The sequence below is a fragment of the Schistocerca gregaria genome, chromosome 2 (assembly GCF_023897955.1).
Source record: "Schistocerca gregaria isolate iqSchGreg1 chromosome 2, iqSchGreg1.2, whole genome shotgun sequence".
Lineage (NCBI taxonomy): Eukaryota > Metazoa > Arthropoda > Insecta > Orthoptera > Acrididae > Schistocerca > Schistocerca gregaria.
In genome coordinates this window covers 784,720,440-784,741,147 of record NC_064921.1, presented here as the reverse complement: position 1 = coordinate 784,741,147, position 20,708 = coordinate 784,720,440, and the positions used below count along the sequence as shown (strand labels likewise).

General features: G+C 42.3%; 1 protein-coding gene across 1 annotated transcript in view; it reads left to right on the top strand.

Annotated features, from left to right (window-relative positions):
- LOC126336478 (uncharacterized) overlaps positions 1-20,708 on the top strand; it is a 57,140-nt gene that overhangs the window by 7,997 nt on the left and 28,435 nt on the right. Inside the window, exons 2-4 of the mRNA XM_050000219.1 lie at positions 3,469-3,594; positions 8,797-8,935; positions 16,099-16,223. Coding sequence (XP_049856176.1) covers positions 3,469-3,594; positions 8,797-8,935; positions 16,099-16,223 — 390 coding nt within the window. The remainder of the gene's footprint in view (positions 1-3,468; positions 3,595-8,796; positions 8,936-16,098; positions 16,224-20,708) is intronic.

The window sequence follows — 20,708 nt, the reverse complement described above, 5'->3', positions numbered from 1 at the left end:
AACTACACGGTGGAATCCCTGCAATTCAGTTTTGCATCACATAGCTCACTCAAAGAAATTACTCATCTACATCTACATGATTACTCTGCAATTCACATTTAAGTGCTTGTCAGAGGGTTCATCGAACCACAATCATACTATCTCCCTACCATTCCACTCCCGAACAACGCGCGGGAAAAACGAACACCTAAACCTTTCTGTTCGAGCTCTGATTTCTCTTATTTTATTTTGATGATCATTCCTACCTATGTAGGTTGAGCTCAACAAAATATTTTCGCATTCGGAAGAGAAAGTTGGTGACTGAAATTTGGTAAATAGATCTCGCCGCGCGAAAAACGTCTTTGCTTTAATGACTTCCATCCCAGTTCGCGTATCACATCTGCCACACAATCTCACCTATTACGTGATAATACAAAAAGAGCTGCTCTTTTTTTGCACCGTTTCGATGTCCTTCGTCAATCCCACCTGGTAAGGATCCCACACCGCGCAGCAATATTCTAACAGAGGACGAACGAGTGTAGCGGAAGCTGTCTCTTTAGTGGACTTGTTGCAACTTCTAAGTGTCCTGCCAATGAAACGCAACCTTTGGCTCGCCTTCCCCACAATATTATCTATGTGGTCTTTCCAACTGAAGTTGTTCGTAATTTTTACACCCAGGTACTTAGTTGAATTGACAGCATTGAGAATTGTACTATTTATCGAGTAATCGAGTTCCAACGGATTTCTTTTGGAACTCATGTGGATCACCTCACACTTTTCGTTATTTAGCGTCAACTGCCACCTGCCACAACATACAGCAATCTTTTCTAAATAGCTTTGCAACTGATACTAGTCTTCGGATGACCTTACTAGACGGTAAATTACAGCATCATCTGCGACCAACCTAAGAGAACTGCTCAGATTGTCTCCCAGGTCATTTATATAGATCACGAACATCAGAGGTCCCAGGACGTTTCCCTGAGAATCCCTGATGTCACTTCAGTTTCACTCGATTATTTGCCGTCTATTGCTACGAACTGCGACCTTCCTGACAGGAAATCATGAATCCAGTCGTCCAACTGAGACCATACCCCATAGGCCCGCAACCTGATTAGAAGTCGCTTGTGAGGAACGGTGTCAAAAGCTTTCCGGAAATCTAGAAATAAGGAAACAACTTGGGATCCCCTGTCGATAGCGGCTATTACTTCGTGCCAATAAAGGGCTAGTTGCGTTGCACAAGAACGATGTTTTCTGAAACCATGCTGATTACGTATCAATAGATCGTTCCCTTCGAGGTGATTCATAATGTTTGAATACAATATGTGCTCCAAAACCCTACTGCAAACCGACGTCAATGATATAGGTCTGTAGTTCAATGGATTACTCCTGCACTGGTGCGACCTGCGCAATTTTCCAATCTGTAGGTACACATCTATCGGTGAGCGAGCGGTTATATATGATTGTTAGTAGGGAGCTATTTTATCAGCGTAATCTGATAGGACCCTAATCGGTATACAATCTGGATCTGAAGACTTGCCCGTATCAAGCGATTTGAGTTGCTTCGCAACCCCTAAGGTATCTACTTCTAAGAAACTCATGCTAGCAGCTGTTCCTGTTTCAAATTCTGGAATATTCCATTCGTCTTCCCCGGCGAAGGAATTTCGGAAAACTGCGTTCAATAACTCTGCTTTAGCTGCACAGTCGTCGGTAACAGTACCATCGGCACTGCGCGGCGAAGGTATTGGCTGCGTCTTGCCGCTTGTGTACTTTACATAAGACCAGAATTTCTTCGGATTTTTACTCCGTGCTTACGTTACGAATTTCTATTACTCTCTTTTTAATTACAGTACTATGTTAGCTGAGGACGAGAGTATTTTATGCTTTTGTCCCCTACGAATCATACGGTATTGCTGGAGTTTTGCAAAATATTGTTTTATTCTCTTTAAAAAGTAATTGATATTGGAATCTATATTTTTTCTTTGCTCGTCTCTTTTTACGTCTTATCTGCAACCACTCGCGTCACTGCAGGTTAGCTGGACCATCTGGCTGGCCTGTGATGTCCAAGATAAATGCGCTGGTAAAGCTGTTGTCCCGTATTATATTGCTCAGTGTGCGGGTGTGGAGAGCACAAAACATATCCCTGTTATCTTACTTGACCGTACGCGAGACATCTTGGCAATAACCTAATTCACCTACAAAATAATTCACTTTTTTATCAGTCACACTGGAACCTCCATAATTGACCATATTATTTGCACAGAGCAAATTGCTAGTCATTGCAGTGAAGTTAAAATATGGTACACATCTCCAGTGACCATCTCCCCATCATTATAAAAACAACGTCTATTACCCACGCCAAAAACGACATCCACAATGGAAGACTGAAGTTTCATCCACTACCAAAATCTTAATACAGAAGACTTCAGAACAGAAATTTTAGGCAAAAAGCCTAATATCTATTAATGCTACTGAAGGCACTGACAAATATTACCAAATAATCGTCCAAACGACACCATCTGATATCACTAAGAACACATAAAAAAAACCGTAACAGAACACAAAGGCAGATTTCCTACACGTATTCTTAACCCAATCAAAGGAAAAAGAAAAATATGTAGATAAATTAAACGACAACCTAATCAAAGAACTAAAACGGAATGAAACCACTTAACAATCAAGTTAGATCAGAGATTCGCTAACTAAGAGCAAGTGTATAGAAACTTGAGTCACAAGGACTTGACCCAAGTAACTCCGCTCTCTTTTGGAATAAATTCGAGAGAACAATGAGCAAAACTGTCACCGAAGAGCCCACTTTACAAATTGATAACCACATGATGGTGGACGAACGGGAGAAAGCTGAAATATTCCGCCAATTTATTCGAAAAAATACACGTTCACCTGCAGGACCCCCAATTTGACAACCGTGATGAAATTGCTACTAGGGAACATCATTCACTTCTGTACAAAAATGCCACACCAGCCATCATCCGCTATTGAAAGAAATAACAGAATATCGGATAGCCTCTGTCATACTGAGCGGCAAAAATATAGCTCCTGGATATGGCGGCGTTCGTCGATTTCACCACCGGTGTAATGCTAGAAAGGCTTTAGGCACGCTGTTATCTTTTCGCTCCGAGTTGACGTAAGTTTAGAACACTTTCTTGTGACTGCAATCGCGAATTTTGAATATACAGTTCACGATTATGCCGCCATATCACGGTATGTAAATTCCACAACATTCCCTCGCGACTACTTCTGACGTTTTCAAGTGGTTGCAGCTGACACGTAGTACTTTGTAATTGCTGTTGTCATAACCTCAGTGATGTCGAAACTATGGAACTGACACAATACAAATAGACGACAAACTCGAAAAACCGTATGTACAATACGACCGCCATAGAACCTGTAGCACCGAACAATATGTCTCTTACGCGGAGGCGAACAACAAGTTCAGCAGTTTAATAGAGGTTTCTTGCATTTCTGTTTCAGGTTCCCAGACGTCATCATGCAGAGTACAGGACTGCCCCAACTACAGAACCGTACGATACTACGAGGAGGTGGGCTGCGTTCCCAGTGCTACCGCCGGCAACTGCTGTCCAACGCACTTCGACTGCAGTGAGTACCATATAATGAACTGGGAACACCCCATAAATGCAGTTGCAGGATAGCAACACATGACACGGGCGAAGGCTGCAGTTTATCGGCCAACCGCGGCTGAACACTAGATCACTAACAGCTTGATTCATAAGCACCTTATAGACGGTAGAGTCACATTAATTAACCACTGCCTACGTTCAACGTCAACGTGCAGTAACCACTCACAGACGCCAGATGGCAGCACTAGCAGTCGAGGACATACACTGAAGCGCCAAAGAAACTGGTATACGGATTCAAATATACAGACATGTAAACAAGGAGAACATGGTGCTGCGGTCGACAACGCCTATACAAGTGTCTGGCGCAATTGTTAGATCGGTTACTGCCGCTACAATGGCACGTTATCAAGATTTAAGTGACTTTGAACGTGATGTTACAATCGGCGCACGAGCGATAGGAGACAGCATCTCCGACGTGGCGGTGAAATGGAGATTTTCCCGTAAGACCAGTTCACGAGTGTACCGTAAATATCAGGACTCTGATAAAGCATCAAATCTGCGAAATCGCTGTGGCTGGAAAAAGAACGGGACCAACGACGACTAAAGAGAAGCGCAACCCTTCCGCAAATTGCTGCAGATTTTAATGCTGGGCCGTCAACAAGTGTCAGCATGCGAACCATTCAACGAAACATCATCGGTATGGGGTTTCGGAGCGAAGGCCCACTCGTGGACCCTTTATAACTGCCGGACAAAAAGCTTTACGCCTCACCTGGAGCCATCAACATTTACAATGGACTGCTGATGACTGGAAACATGTTGCCTGGTCGGACAAGTCTCGTCTCAAATTGTATCGAGCGGATGGACGTTTACTGGTGTGGAGACGGCCTGATGAATCCATGGACCCTGCATGTCAGCAGAGGACTGCTCAAGCTGGTGGAGCCCTGTAATGGTGTGGGGCTTGTGCAGTTGGAGTGATGTGCTACTCCTGATACTCCTAGATACGTCACGTACGTAAGCGTCCTGTCTGATAACCTGCATCCATTCACGTCCATTGTGCATTTCGACGGACTTGGGCAATTCGAAAAGGAGAATGCGACATCCCACGCGTCCAGAATTGCTGCAGAGTGGTTCAAGGAACACTCTTCTGAGTTTAAACACTTCCGGTGGCCACCAAACTCCCCAGACACGAACATTATTGCGCATATCTGGGATGCCTTGCAACGTGCTGTTCTGAAGAGATCTCCACCCCCTCGTACTCTTGCGGATTTATGGACAGTCCCGTGTGAAAATTAGTCACGAAGACTGTTAACAGTGATGTTTATTGAACAAAAAGCGGTCGTGGCATAAGTGTACCCTGCAGAGCAAACTTCCCATCGCACCCCTTCAGATTTAGTGGTAAAATGGCCCGGTGGATAGCCCGTCAACAACTGAAAACAGATCAAGCATAAAACAGAAAGAAATTGTACTGAACTGTGAAAAAAGAAGCAAAATAGAAACAGTGAACGGTCCAAGATAAAGATCCAACAGCAAGAACCATGGCGTTGCATTATAAAGCGCGAGTATCGTGTTCAAACCTCGTGTTCAAACCTCCCTCGTATCTCTATTTTTTTTTTCACAAATTTATGAACTTTCCGTCCTGTCGCTGACGTGTCTCCTCTCCTTCCGTAGTTTTGGCAATTGTCATGCTTTACGTTGGTTATAGAATATGATCCATGTGGTAAATACATATTACCGTCGGAGGTAAATGTGGTGAATTGTGAGAGCAGTTGAAATGCCGGATGTTTGTTGTTGTTGTGGTCCTCAGTCCTGAGACTAGTTTGATGCAGGTCTCCATGCTACTCTATCCTGTGCAAACCTCTTCATCTCCCAGTACCCACTGCAACCTACATCCTTCTGAATCTGATAGACCTCTCAAAATAAATAAATAAATAAATAAATAAATTGGGGCGTGAACTATATTGCAGCAAAGGAGTTAAAGATTCCAAGCTTCCAAAACAGAACGCAAGAATCATAACATATGGTACTTTTGCACGTCTGGCGGTCCCTTCCTTACACTTCACTGGTGCAAACGAACGTTACAACACAAAACAGACACAAATTTGAATCCAGCGCACAGACACGTCAATTACAGGACGGTCAGCTCGTAATTTTGTGAAAAAAAAGATGTACAATGAATGCTTTCACGACCGGATGTTTCACCTGCCGAGACTCCTTAAGGGCTGTATGGCCGTGGTCCATGGAATTGTTCTATCCCCGAGTTTCGTCCAAATCTACGTTGATCATCTTCGGAGGGCCGTGGTCCATGGAATTCTTCTATCCCCGAGTTTCGTCCAAAGCTACGTTGGACATCTTCGAAGGTGCTCTTGGTTGTGCTGAGTCTTGCCGACTGACGAGTGGAAAGTGGGAGTGGTCTGAATTTAACGTGATAGAGATAAACCTTGTCAAGGATAAAATATAACTATCGATCATAGTACGTCAAAGACAAAAACTTCTCATCGGCTCTGTAGCGCCACTGTCCATGTATCACAGTTTCATACCTTCTTCCTTTCTGTTAAAATTATCCCTATGTTTATATATTTCGATGGCTTCTCTATATAGCCGTGGATAATAGTTCGTCATAGTACATAAAACTTCAGTTTCCAAAAATATCACTACGTGATCACCCGACTGAAGAGCATGTTCCGCCACGGCTGACTTGTCCGTTTTCCCTAGTGGGCAAAGACTTTTGTGTTCCTTCAACCGTGGGTTCATCCATCCTTCTCTTTGTAGTTCCAATGTAGACCCTACCACATGTACCCGAAATCTTGTATACACCACTTGCAGGCAGAGGGGGATATTTATCCTTAGCGGAACGAAGTGCTTGGCTTATTTTCTTTGTTGGTCTGAAAATCGGTCGAACCTTATGTTTCCTTAAAATCTTGCCGATTTGATCCGTTACTTATTTGATGAAGGGCAGAGAAACCGTGTTCTTCCATCGCTGCGTCCTATCGTTGTCCTCAGGCCTCCTGTTATTCGGTCGCAAAAAAAAAATTGTAGGTCACGAGGAAGTTCAAATGGCTCTGTGCACTATGGGACTTAACTTCTGAGGTCATCAGTCCCCTATAACTTAGAACTACTTAAACCTAACTAGCCTAAGGACATCAAACACATCCAAGCCCGAGGCAGGATTCGAACCTGGGACCGTAGCGGTCGCGCTGTTCCAGACTGTAGCGCCTAGAACCGCTCGGCCACCCTGGCCGGCGAGGAGATTCCGAACACGAATCTGCTCCTTCCCTATTGAGCCGTTAACCGATATACTCGAAGATTAGAATTGATTATGTTAATTTTCTTTGTTAATTCTTAGTTAATTTAATTGTAAATAAAGTACTATAGAGTTCTAATAATTATGAAATAAATATATAGAAAAGAAAGACAAAATCAAAACATGGCCGTTGCAAAAAAAAATTGAAAATAAAAGTAAATCGTTGCTATATAATTAAACTTTTGGTGCGTGAGGCACTGTAGATGGAAAACTGTTAACCGTATGGGTACCAAACTTACTAGTAATGAAATTCGAACTGTGTGGTGCAGGACTTGTGCTGTTAGTGAAGTTAGTGTTTAGCTAGGCGTTAGGCGCCGCTACTGGTACGGCGACGTAGGGCTGAAGCACAAGCATGAGTGTGCATTACAGCTGCAGACAGTCAACATGGGTCTGGACAAGGTGAGCAGAGCTTTATTCGGTAAAGCTGTTCTATGAAAGCAACAGCAATAGTGGTGTTGCTCTTTGCAAGTATCGACACATTAAAGGAATACGGAGAGGTTCTCTTCCCGCTCCGGGATTAAAAAACATGACTCGGAAATTCGAATTAAGTTTCGACTTGGGAGTTACTCCTGGGAGAGCACACATATCGTTGAAAAAGTTACTGTTGTCATGGTTGTGAATTCTGGACGCAATGTGCGATCTTCATGCGGTGCACGAGCTGTGTCACGACAACTGAACATGTCATGGTCCATCGTTTGCAAATTGCTACGAACAGTTGTGAAATGGAATCTCTAGTGCGTTTACAGACGGGCATGGTGGCAGATGGTCGTCACACTGAGCAACGGTTGTAACCTGAAACGTCAACATGCTGCGGAGTACCAAATGTTACCCTCTCACGTGGAAATTAAAAAGTGTTTCCTTTAATGGTTCATTTGTTATTGCCCATACAAAGATTTCCACAAATTTCGTTGTCCTACGATCACTCGTTTTTTATGGGGCCCTCTCAAGTAGCGAAAGTTTAATAATTATCACCATGTAATTGTTTCCGCCTTTTTTATGAATGATTTCAGTGTGTTGTCTACCGAAAGTACTGCATGGCCTAGAAAGCCTGTCTGGTTTCTCCTGCATTCTCTTTCGATCACTCACGGGCCTACAACAGTTGTAATTAGTACATGAAATGCAGTCGCAGTTGCGAATATGGACAACCATCAGCTGTGTAACGGAATGATAACAATGAAAATTTGTGCTAGACCGGGACTCGAAACCGGATTACCCGCTTACAGTAAGCTGTCGCCTTATCAAATGTCTGCCCTCAACGGAATATACGCAATTGACGTACGATTGCAGGTTGTAGGCACAGGGGGAACCGCGCGACTGCTACGGTCGCAGGTTCGAATCCTGTCTCGATTATGGATGTGTGTGGTGTCCTTAGGTTAGTTAGGTTTAATTAGTTCTAAGTTCTAGGCGACTGATGACCACAGATGTTAAGTCGCATAGTGCTCAGAGCCATTTGAACCATTTTTTAGGCACAGGGCTGACGACATATGGAAGTTTGGGTCTCGTTGTGAAGTGTGCTCGGATATCCAAATGGTAAGGCGACCGCTCGTTATAAACGGGAAATCAGGGTTCGAGTACTGGCCCGGCACAAATTTTCATTGTCGTCATTCCCTTATACAGCTGATGTTTGTCCACATTCGCAGCTGTGAATACATTTCATGATTTCACAACGGCTGTATTCGCTGCATTGCCTGTCGTTTCGTACATGAATGAACGTCCGAAAGAACATTGCATCTTACTTCTGAACAACACAGACAATGCAATATCGTATTAAACTTTGTTGTTTAAGTATTTCAGCAAATGAGTTGTATATTACGTTGCCGTAATATTGCAAAAGGTATTACTGTATTAGTACTGGACTTCCCAGATATACCATACAAGCAACTGATGCTTCACATTTAACTGTTTGTTGTTTACTTTCAGGTTTCCTTCTGTCGCTGGACAGGACAAAATGCCACTACGAGGGGAAGACGTACGAACCTGGCGCAGATATCTCGGGCGTAATCAAGTCTGTGTGCACCCCAGCGTGTAGCTGCTTCAGTCTCACCGAAGGACCCTCGAGGTTAGTAAAGGCATTCAGAATACACGTTGTAGCAATGTAGTCGCTCTAAGCAGTAACTGCGCCAGCACTTGCAGCATAGCAGAACAGACATTTGGTACAAACGCCCTAATTCCTTTGACAGCGGAAGACTCAAAAGGAAAAAAAAATCAAGTATATCATTGCCACTGCTCTACGAAAACAATGAATACTATCTGAGACGCAATTATGTCTGGGAGAATCAAATACAACGTAGTACATTCGATGGTAAATAAATGCATAAAATGTTTTTCTGTGATTCGATGACGGAAGGCATTAGGCGGCAAACGATCAATTACCTGAATATTAATTTTGGAATGGAATTGAAGTCCAGAGAGACGACATAAGATTTTTAAGATTTTCCGGTCACACTGTACGTTTTGACGGACACAACGAAGGCCTGAGTAGGTCATTCTTATGGAACGTATTTTGACATGAAAAAACGTTGAATTTCTTTTTAAGTAAGCATGTGGTGATGTAATGTAATCGAACTTAAGTATTAGTCATGCTGCGAGAATTAGATTAGGAATGAAGATACTAAAGGTAATAATCGAGTTTCGCTATTTGGGCTGCTAAAATAACTGACAACCCAGTAACGGGGTATAAATTACAGACTGGAAGTAGCAAGAAAAACTACACTCAAAGACAATAGAGATTTAAATACTGGGAAATCTTTTCTTGTCTGAAATCCAGCCTTAGATGGAATGAAACATGGGCGATAAACAATACAAACAATTTGCCATAGAAGCATTTGGAACGTTGTATTAAAGATGAATGCTGAAGTTTAATGGTGTCAGTATGATAACCAATGTAAAGTTCCCGAATCGTATCAAGGAATAGTTAACTAGTATGAGGGAGGGAGTAAGTATTGTACAGGAAAACCAAGGCTGGACTGTAGTCAGCATGTTCAAACTGCTGTAGGATGCAGTAGTCATACAGAGATAGTGGGACTCGTACAGGATAGATTAGCACTGAGAGCTTCATTAACCAGTCTACGGGCTGAACGCCTCAAAAACATTACCGTTTGTAAGTTTCCTGTTGGTATTACTTTTTTTAATAAAGTGACGCTTGAGCTCCGAACCATACATATAATGACTTGAAAAATTACAGTAACAAGCTGCACGTTATTCATGAGAAGACACATTCTAGGAATTAACCCGTCTTCAGGTGGGCAAATACAGTTACGTAATTGTCACCTTCCTTGTGCAATATAGTTTTGTTCCACCACCACTTTCCTTTTAGTCATATATATGGACCAGCAATGGTAAAGTAGTCGTAGCTATCACACATTACAGAATAATACACAGACCAGCCGGAACATTATGACCACTACTATCGATATAAACCCGTTCAGGCGATAGCAGCGTCACCTGGGGAGGGATGACAGATACACGCACGGTGCATGTAGCATCGTAAGCGTGCTGTCCGTGTGTGGAACGGATAAGGAGCGCGATCTATCTGAGTTTGACCGAGGGCAGATTGTGATGGCCTGGAGGCACGAGCCTTTCGGAAACTGCACGACTTGCCGGGTGTTCAAGAAGTTCTTTCGCGAGTGTCTTCAATGCGTGGCGAAACCAAGGTGAAACAACGTCCAGGCATCATGGGGTTGGCGACCACACCTCATTACTGATGTCGGACGTCGTAGGTTGGGCAAACAGGTAAAACAGGACAAGCGGCATATTGTGGCGGATCTAACAACAGACTTTAATTCAGGGCAGAGTCTGAAAATACAGTTCGCCGGACACTCCTAACGACGACTCATGCATGTGCCACTGCACTACGACCTCGGCAACTGTAACTGAAATGGGCACGAGATCATGAGCACTAGACGCTGGCGCCTTGGCAGAGCCTTGCATGGCCTGATGAATCCCGGGGGAATACCTCCATCATGCCGACGGGAGGCCGCGAATCCGTCGTCTTCCAGTGGCATTTTTAACAAGACAGTGTGCCATGTCAGAAGGGCAGGAGGATGATGGAGTGGTTTAAGGAACACAGTGGCGAGATCCAGCTGATGTTCTGGACACTCAACTGCCCAGATCTAAACCTGGTCGAACACATCTGGGATCTGATTGAACATGGGGTCAGAACTCATTGTACCCCTCCCCGGAATTTGCGGGAATTAGGTGATTTGCGTGTGCAGGTGTGGTGTCACCTCGCTACAGCGAACTACCAAGTCCTCACTGCTTCCATGCCACGACGGTTCGCCACTCTCATCCGTGACACAGGTGGACATACCGGCTGTTAGGAAGTCGGCCTCATTCTTCTGTCTGATCAGTGTATATGTATGTCTAACTGTAAATGTAGACACTAGTGTGCGAATCCATAAAAAAAAATCTCCATTAGTCTCGGAAATCGTCTTTTAGCGATTTCTCGTATATACCTACGGCCATAATGTGCACATCACTGGGATTTGCATGACAGAGGGTACGTCTCCTACACCAGTTATCAGGCCTTCTCCCCGCCCCATTCACGAATCAAGTGCGGGAGTAATCATTGTTAGATGCCTCCGTGAGTGCTGGTATTAATCTAATCTTGTGCTCAGGATCCCTATAAAAGCGATACCTAGGGGTTGTAATATTCTCATAGGTTCTTCGTTCATAGCTGGTTCTTGAAATTTTTTGTGATAGCTTTCTCGGAAAAATTTACGTCTGTCTTCAAGCGTTTGCCAGTTCAGTTCTTTCAACGTCTCTGTGGAACACTCCCAAGAATCGAACAAACATGTGACCATGCGTATTGGCCTCCTCTGTACACGTCCAGTATCGCCTGTTAGTTCTATTTCGTGGACTCCACGCACCTGACCAATATTCCAGGATGTGTCGCGCGAGTGCTTTGTAAGAATACTCCTGGGTAGATCGATTACATTCCTTAGTACCCTAAGAGTTACCCGAAGTCTGCTACCCGCTTTACCAACGACCGAACCTCTGTAATCATTCCATTTCATGCGCCTAGGAAGTGCTACACCCAGATAATTGTATGAATTGACCGATACTAATTATAACTCGTAATCATATACATACTGTTCTTTCGATATGTGAAGTGCATAGTTTCACTTTTTTTTACATTTAAAGCAATTTGACAATCTTTTCACAACACTTAAATCTTAAAAAGACAGAGTTCGTTATAGATAAGTGCATTATCTGATAAAAATGCGAAGTTGTTATTACTATATTGTCTTCATGTTTACTGACGTGGTACATATTATCAGTAATAACGCGACCTTTCTGTTAACTGTGAGTGTTGAACTAACCCCTTCTTTTCCTGCTACTTAGTCTGGTTCATCCGCTGTTTACAAAGGACACCAAATGTGCATTGCAGTGGAGACTGAAAGGTGATAAGCCCTTTTATTTATTTATATAGTTGTCATGCAACAGTTCACTGCCATATATAACAATGAATGGTATGAACCTAGGTATTATGTTTAGAAACTGACACTTAACCTAGTCCGGCAGCCAAATAGCCGCATTCTACTTACCAGAGAAACTAAAATTTGTATAGTTTGTTAAATTTAGAGAGTTTATATTTAGGGAAACTTGACAACCTATTCACGGGATATCTCTCACCCATAGCTAAGGAAATGCGCCTGTTATGCTTTGTCTTGTTTCTGCTCTGCACTCTGTTATTTCGGGTTTATAGTTATTCTGTCGTTTTTAAATCTGTTATTTGACCCTAATGTTACCTATTTCTTTTCGTGTTTAAATAGCTCAATTGTAAACACCCTTCCTGTAAATAAAAATGCAACAGTATCACGGACCGAATTCAGTGGTACCAAGCTATTAATATGCACATACTGAGCGGTTGCAGTGTTAGTGTTGTTGTAATGTTGTTAGTGTTGTTATCGGCGATCAGATGGTGCCCAGGAGGCCTGTCTGTATGCCCTCTTCTTTGACTCAGCAGGCAATAACTGTGCTTATCAACATTCCTTCCTCGTCTTCAGCCGAATCAAACTGTCACCTCCACACAATATTTTTGAGGTCCACCTGGTAGCCATCATCAATTGAGAACAGCTAAGCCGCTCTCGTCGATGAATAATTCAAACCGTGAACGACGGAACCTTTATATGCAGCGAAAACACGAAAGCGCATGAGCTAAGGTAAATGCGCAAGCGCTTGCCTAATCGTACCTGCTGCCCCTAGCGCAAGAAGCGTTGCAGCGCCACCAGTAATGAATACTGTCGAAAAACAATATAACCGGCCGATTCACATCTCGTTGTTTCTTCATATCTGATAAAAGAGTCTAACGGTTCTCTTTTAATATTCTATATTGGTTTTACGCTTTTTGATACTACGAAATATAATAAATTATTTTCTTTACGTAGATGAGACCGTTAGAAGCAGAGTATCTTATAGGAGGCCAATATAAATGTTTATTTTCAATTTAAATGAGCGCCAGACTCCGTACAAGATTATCATAACTGATTTCTGTCTAAATACAGTCAAGGCCAAACTTCACAGATATACGACAAATGGTATATCTGAAAGTATTTGAACCCTCGCAAAATTAACTCATGGAACTATTGAGATTTAAATTAAATAATGTTTTAAAATGATTTTATCACGTCTGCTCTTGTGGAAAGCTGTAAGAAAAGTTAATATTAAGTCCGCTGCGCAATGGCGGCCAATTGTTGCCAGTCAGCGATCACTGCTTTCGTCTTCTTGATAGCTGAAAAATACTCTTTATTCCCTCTTTCTAATTAAAACATTGCGATTATTGCCTGGCATGTTATTGAAATAATACAATGAACTCACTTTTACACATATATTTCCATCAATAACCTGATACACACCTTTTTTATCATCTAGTCGAAAGAGCAAAAGGAACATCTGCTAGCGTTCAACGCTATACACAGTACCTATCTAGCAATAGTAACATGAGAATCAGAAACAGCAGAAGAACGAGTAATAACTTATTTTTTCCAGCTTCTATAGTTATACAAAGATGTAAATGTTTTATTTCACCCTTTTCTTTACTGCGATATTGTTTATCATTTTATTGTCTTTCCCTATATATATCGACGTTATATTCTTTCTGAATATTTTTTTCACAGTTTCAGTCTGCTCTGTTTGGTCTTGTTCAATATTTTTATACACACTTGACACGAATTATTCTCAAACATCGCAAAAGGGACACTACAACAGGATTTAAAGTTTTACATAGCGGATATCAGTTATCACGGTTAATGACATTATCTGCCCGTCTGATTTCGACAGATTCTTTTAAAACACAATCCCAGAAACGCGAGGCGTTTGCAGCCACTTGTGTCTCATTGTAAAATATCCTGTGTCCCTCTGTAAGGCAGTGCTCAGGCACCGCAGATTTGTCAGGTTGTAATAATCGCGTATGGCGATTATGTTCAAGTCATCTGTCATTGACTTCACGAATAATTTGAACGATATGTCGTTTTTCGACAATATTCACCACTGGAGGCGCTGCAACTGTTCGTACGCCAAGGCGCAACAGCTACGATTGAGCGCTTGCGCATCATCTTATCGCATGCGCTTTTTTATTTTCTCCACATATAAGGGTTCCGTCGTTCACTGTTTGAACTTCGACCGTCGGAGGGCTGTATGAGGTTTCAAGTCCCACCGCCACACCTTCAACATGCATTCCAAAGATTTCACTGGAATGATATTATTGTAGGATAGAACAAATTTACCTTTACACCAAGACAGTAAGACCGAGATCCAACGGTGACGCTGTACCTGAACACACCCCAAAATTTAAAAAAAAAGGGTTTGAATAAGTTATCGGCGACAGCGATCTAGCTATCCTCACCTGATGATGGCCGTAAGGTGGACTGCGGAAATATTGTGTGCAGATTACAGCTTGATCTGGCTGAAGACCCGACAAGAACCTAATCTGTCAATACGCCGGGAAAGTCTACATAGTCACAGTAACTGTGCTCAATTTATAGGTGCACAGTGTTGCACAACATCAGCCATTTCAATGAGGTCGTTTTGTGAGGCTGCGGGAAGCTGGGTGGGTATATCAACGGACTGCTTCAAATATTGACGATAGAGTATCGGTACTGCGGCGGTGCTTTCGGCAGTGGTGTGTAGAACATTTTGGGCAGCCAAAGACCAGTTTCTGGACGTCGGAGTAGTACAGACGCACGTCAAGGTTGATGGATTGTGGGAGCAGCGATGGCTAACGGAACATCAGCCAAAGAAGAAATCTGGGCACTGTTGCTTCTGCTGTGTCATCAAGGTCCACTGTCAACCGTCCGCTTGCAGTTATAAGATCACGTGTGCCTCTGTCCGGGATACCACTGGCGCCACGACTCCGCCAACCACGGCTACACTTGCGCCGTTAAAGAGTCGACTCTAACGGGGAAGTGGAATGACGCTCTGGCGTCCTCAGTCATGAGAGTAGGCTCTGTCTGTCTGCGACTGACGGACCACACGAGTACGGCGTAGAGCTGGCGAGCATTGTGTTCCGGATTCGTTCGCCCACGATACATCGGTAACACGCCAGGCTGTTCGAAGCCTCAGATACATTTAGCGACCACATTTGGTGTCCGCGCAGAGTAAATTAATCAGAGGAGGCAACATTGTACAGGTTATTATCCTCGTACAACTGCCATTTCTTCGACAGGAAGGTGATGTGATTTATAAGCAGGACAATGCACGTACACACACGGCTGCGGGAACGCTATGTGCTCTTTGTGGTATACAGCAACTGCTCTGAGCAGGAGATCACTAGAACTCTCGCCTATTGAACACGTGTGGACGAGATGAAACGGTAACTTACTTGTTCCCTAGAGCCTGCAAGAACCATTGCTGAATTGCAAAAAAACATGCAAGTTCCTTGGGACAATCTCTCAGGATGCCATTTGGAACATTTAAGATCGTTTACGTGTGAGAATACACTCTGCGTTGCCGATAGAGTGCGGTATACAGAGTATTGATGCGACTGTTTGGGACATCTTTGCTGTGACGTGTGTATTTCATTTGGTCTTAATTTGTTATCGTACATCCCTAAGATGATACACTACTTGCACTTTCCAATAAAATGACATTGCGTCTGAGCGTGTTGCGTTTTATTTCCGTCGGTATAGATAATATGTGATAACACTGTGAGAAATAACCCAGTTTATTCGAAACTGAAGCTGTAAACAAAGGTTGTCTATATGTTTACTTTCCTTTCCGCAGGGGAGAGGCGAGGTTCTCTTGCGCAGCTGGCGGTTGTGCTGGGTATCGGATACCAGAAGGAAAGGAGTCTTTCTGTTATCCCACCTACAAAGTTGATCAGTGCTGTGGAACTGGTATTAAGTGTGGTAAGTAGGATCAATTAGTATGAACGGTTCCATAGACGTCACTTTTCCTCAAGTTTACCTCATCTTAATACCAAAGGGGTTACGCCTAACTAAAAAGTTATAATTAGTCATAAAAATAAAACTTTTACAGTACCATTTACTAACTGTTTAATGTTGCGTAATGTATGCTGGATTAAATGAGAGGTATTCCATTGCCTGCAAAACACCCATCAAGGAATCTAAACAAAGGGAAAAGATATAAAACAGATTCAAAGAATCATAAAGCGGCTATCGCCGAGAGAGAGGCACCCAAGATCATTTCTTTCAAGAAAGGCATCAAAAACGTCTAGAGAAGAGACTGCTCACATATTCGTTGTGCACCATTCCGTGGGACTAACCACCGTTCAAAACGGAATATACTAAAGCCATGCTATGTTACCCCGCACTTACCGACAGTACTAAATTACTGATCCCTTGCTGCTTCAGAACATGTCCTACCAATCGATCCCTTCTTCTAGTCAAGTTGTCCTCAAATTCCTCTTCTCCCCAATTCTATTCAGTACCTCCTCATCAGTGACGTGATCTACCTATCTAATCTTCAGCATTCTTCTGTAGCACCACTTTTCTAAACCTTCTCTTCTCTTCTTGTCTATACTATTTATTGTCCATGTTTCACTTGAACCCGGGAACCCGGGCGCCGGAAGCGAGAACGCTACCGTACGACCACGAGCTGCGGACCTTTTATTAGCGAACCAAAATCATTTCCCTGCACTACTGCATCATTAAAACTAGTCTAAGTCAAAGTCGTCAATTTCTGTTTCAACCACAATCAATTAGTAATGCCCTGTAGTAATCTAACTGCATTTATCAACATACCGAGATCTAACCACTGACCTGGGACAGCTAATAAATTGTTTCCAGCTTATTTCGTGAAATTTACTCCCCTAACCCTCAGAAAAACTAAACTGTACAGAAAACTTAATATCAATAGGTCAGCAAGCAACACACCTGAAGTTTCCATGGAGTGAAATGTAATTTATGGTCCTCAATTAGACCATCTCTTTGACTAGCGAGCACCTTCAGATTATCATTCCATTATATGGTGCCGAAACAGCTCCAGCTACTCCCGTGCGTAAGGACTGTGCCAAACTCACTGATACACGTGTGTAGATAAACGAGTTATTGAAATTTCGCAAAAATTTGATAATTTACTCATATGAAAGAGCTTCACAAATTGAGAAAGTCAATAACGTGTTGGTCCATCTCTGGCCCTTATGGAAGCAATTATTCGGCTTGGCACTGACACCAGAAGAGTGGATATATGTCCTGCTGAGGTACATCGTGCCAAATACTAACTGTCGTGTTAGATCGTAAGGTCCCGAACTGTTGGAAGGCCCTGCCCATAATGCTCCAAATGTTCTCAAATGGGGAGCGATTCAGCGACCTTACAGGTCAAGCTACGGTTTGACAAGCACGAGGAGAAGCAGTAGAAATTTTCGCCATGTCAGGCGTGCATTATCTTGCTGAAATGTACGCCCAGAATGGCTTGTAATGAAGGGTAGCAAAACGAGACGTAGAATATCGTCGACGTACCACTGTTCTGTAAGGGTGCCTTGGATGACAACCAGAGCGGTCCTGCTATGAGAAGAAATGACACCCCAGACCATCACTCCTGGTTGCTGAACAGTATGACGGACGGAAGTCAGGTCTGTGTCCAATCCGCCCGGGGAGCCTCCAGAACCGCCTTTGGCCTGGAATCTCTTTGACAGGAGTGAAATGTCTTCAGCGATGACGTCGTTTCGAACTCAGCTCCAATGACCAGCGAACTTGAGAGAATTTGGCAAGATATCGCTCTAGAGGACATCCAACAACTCTGTCAGTCAATGCCAAGCCAAATAACTGCTTGCATAAGGGCCAGAGGTGAACCAACGCGGTATTCAGTTGCTCAATTTGGAAGCTCTTTCTCTTAAGTGAATCATCCAGTTATCCAGAATTTGTAATCATTTGGTCGTTTGTACATGTACACCACGTCACAATGGGATTTCCGTCCCATTCGGAAAACCCTTAGTGGTGCGTCGTTTTCTTTGTCTTTGATAATATTCACCAATAAGTTTGGAATGACTAATAGCACCTTCATAGAATAAACACTGTCGCTAACATGAAAGAACTGATATATAACGGCTACTGCGAAGTACTGATATATATATATATATATATATATATATATATATATATATATATATATATATATATATATATATATATATACCTGCCTAAGCCATAAGGCGTCTGCAAATGACTCAGAGAATGTAGCAGTTTAGACTTATATCTTTTTTTTTTATTTATTTATTGTTCCGCCGGACAAAATTAAGGAGAGGTCTTCATGGTCATAAAACGAGTCAATACATGAAATTATAACACGATATTAGAAACAGATAAAATAAAATATAAGTAATATATTCAGGCGACAATCCGTAAGTTTAAATAAAGAAAATCAAGAATGTAACACTGGAATTTGCTTGATTTTTGAGCTCTTCCAGGAGCTCCTCAACAGAATAGAAGGAGTGAGCCATGAGGAAACTCTTCAGGTTAGACTTAAAAGTGTTTGGGCTACTGCTAAGATTTTTGAGTTCTTATGGTAGCGTATTGAAAATGGACGCAGCAGAATACTGCACACCTTTCTGCACAAGAGTCAAGGAAGTGCATTCCACATGCAGATTTGATTTCTGCCTAGTATTAACTGAGTGAAAGCTGCTAACTCTTGGGAATAAGCTAATGTTGCTAACAACAAACGACTGTCAGAATTCCCAGACTATTGAATTGGGGTCGACAAGAGGTTCTCGAACTTACACCACACATAGCTCGAACAGCCCGTTTTTGAGCCAAAAATACCCTTTTTGAATCTGAAGAATTACCACAAAAAATAATACCATATGACATAAGCGTATGAAAATATGCGAAGTAGACTACTTTTCGTGTTGAAGTGTCACTTATTTCAGATACTGTTCTAATGGTAAATAAAGCAGTATTTAGTTTCTGAACAACATCCTGAACATGGGCTTTCCACAACAGCTTACTATCCATCCGAACGCCTAGGAACTTGAACTGTTCCGTCTCGCTTATAATATGTCCATTCTGTCTGATCAAAATACCGGTTCTTGTTGAATTGTGAGTTAGAAACTGTAAAAACTGAGTCTTACTGTGATTTAGCATCAAATTATTTTCCACAAGCCACGAACTTATTTCATGAACTACATTATTTGATAGTGTTTCAATATTACACACAAGATCCTTCACTACCAAGCTGATATCATCAGCAAACAAAAATATTTCTGAATCACCTGTAATACTAGAAGGCATATCATTTATATAAATAAGAAACAGCAGTGGCTCCAGCACCGACCCTTGGGGAATGCCCCACTTAACAGTGCCCCATTGGAACTGAACATCACTACCACTCTCAATATTGCCGAGAATTACCTTCTGCTTTCTGTTCTTAAAGTAAGAGGCGAACCAATTGTAAGCTTCTCCCCTTACTCTATAATGGTCCAACTTCTGCAGTAATATTTTGTGCTCAACACAGTCAAAAGCTTTCGTTAAATCAAAGAAAACACCTAGCGTTCGCAACCTTTTATTTAATCCGTCGAAAACCTCACAGAGAAAAGAGAATATAGCATTTTCAGTTGTTACAACATTTCTAAAACCAAACTGTACATTTGACAGCAAATTATGTGAATTTAAATGCTCCAGTAACCTTGTATATACAACCCTCTCGATAACTTTATCAAACAGCGATGGCATAGAAATAGGTCTATAATTGTCAACATTATCCTTGTCATCCTTTTTATAATGTGGCTTCACTACCGAGTACTTTAATCGGTCAGGAAACCGACCACTCCCAAAGGAAAAGCTACAGATAGCGCTAAGTACTGGGCTAACATACATAGAACAATACTTCAGTATTCTACTAGATACCCCGTCATATCCATGAGAGTTCTTGGTCTTTAGTGATTTAATTATTAACTCAATCTCCCTCTTGTCACTATCATGGAGGAGCATTTCAGGTAACAGTCTCGGAACACTTTTTTCTACGAGCGCTATATGATTCCGACTAGGTTTCTATTTAGTTCACTGCTATATTCAGAAAGTGATTATTAAATACTGTACATATAAGCGACTTATCAGTAACACTGACATTCCCACTACGCACTGATTCTATATCCTCGACCTGTCTCTGCAGACCAGCCACTTCCTTTACGACTGACCATATGGTTTTAATTTTATCCTGAGACTGAGCTAGTCTATCTGCATACCACATACTTTTTGCCTTCCTAACAACAGTTTTAAACACCTTACAATACTGTTTGTAATGGGCTGCTGCATTTAGATTCTGACTATTTCTAACGTTTTGATATAATTGCCACTTTGTTCTACAAGATATTCTTATCCCTCTAGTCAGCCACCCAGGCTGCCTGTTTGTGCTAGTACCCTGTTTTGAACGTTCTA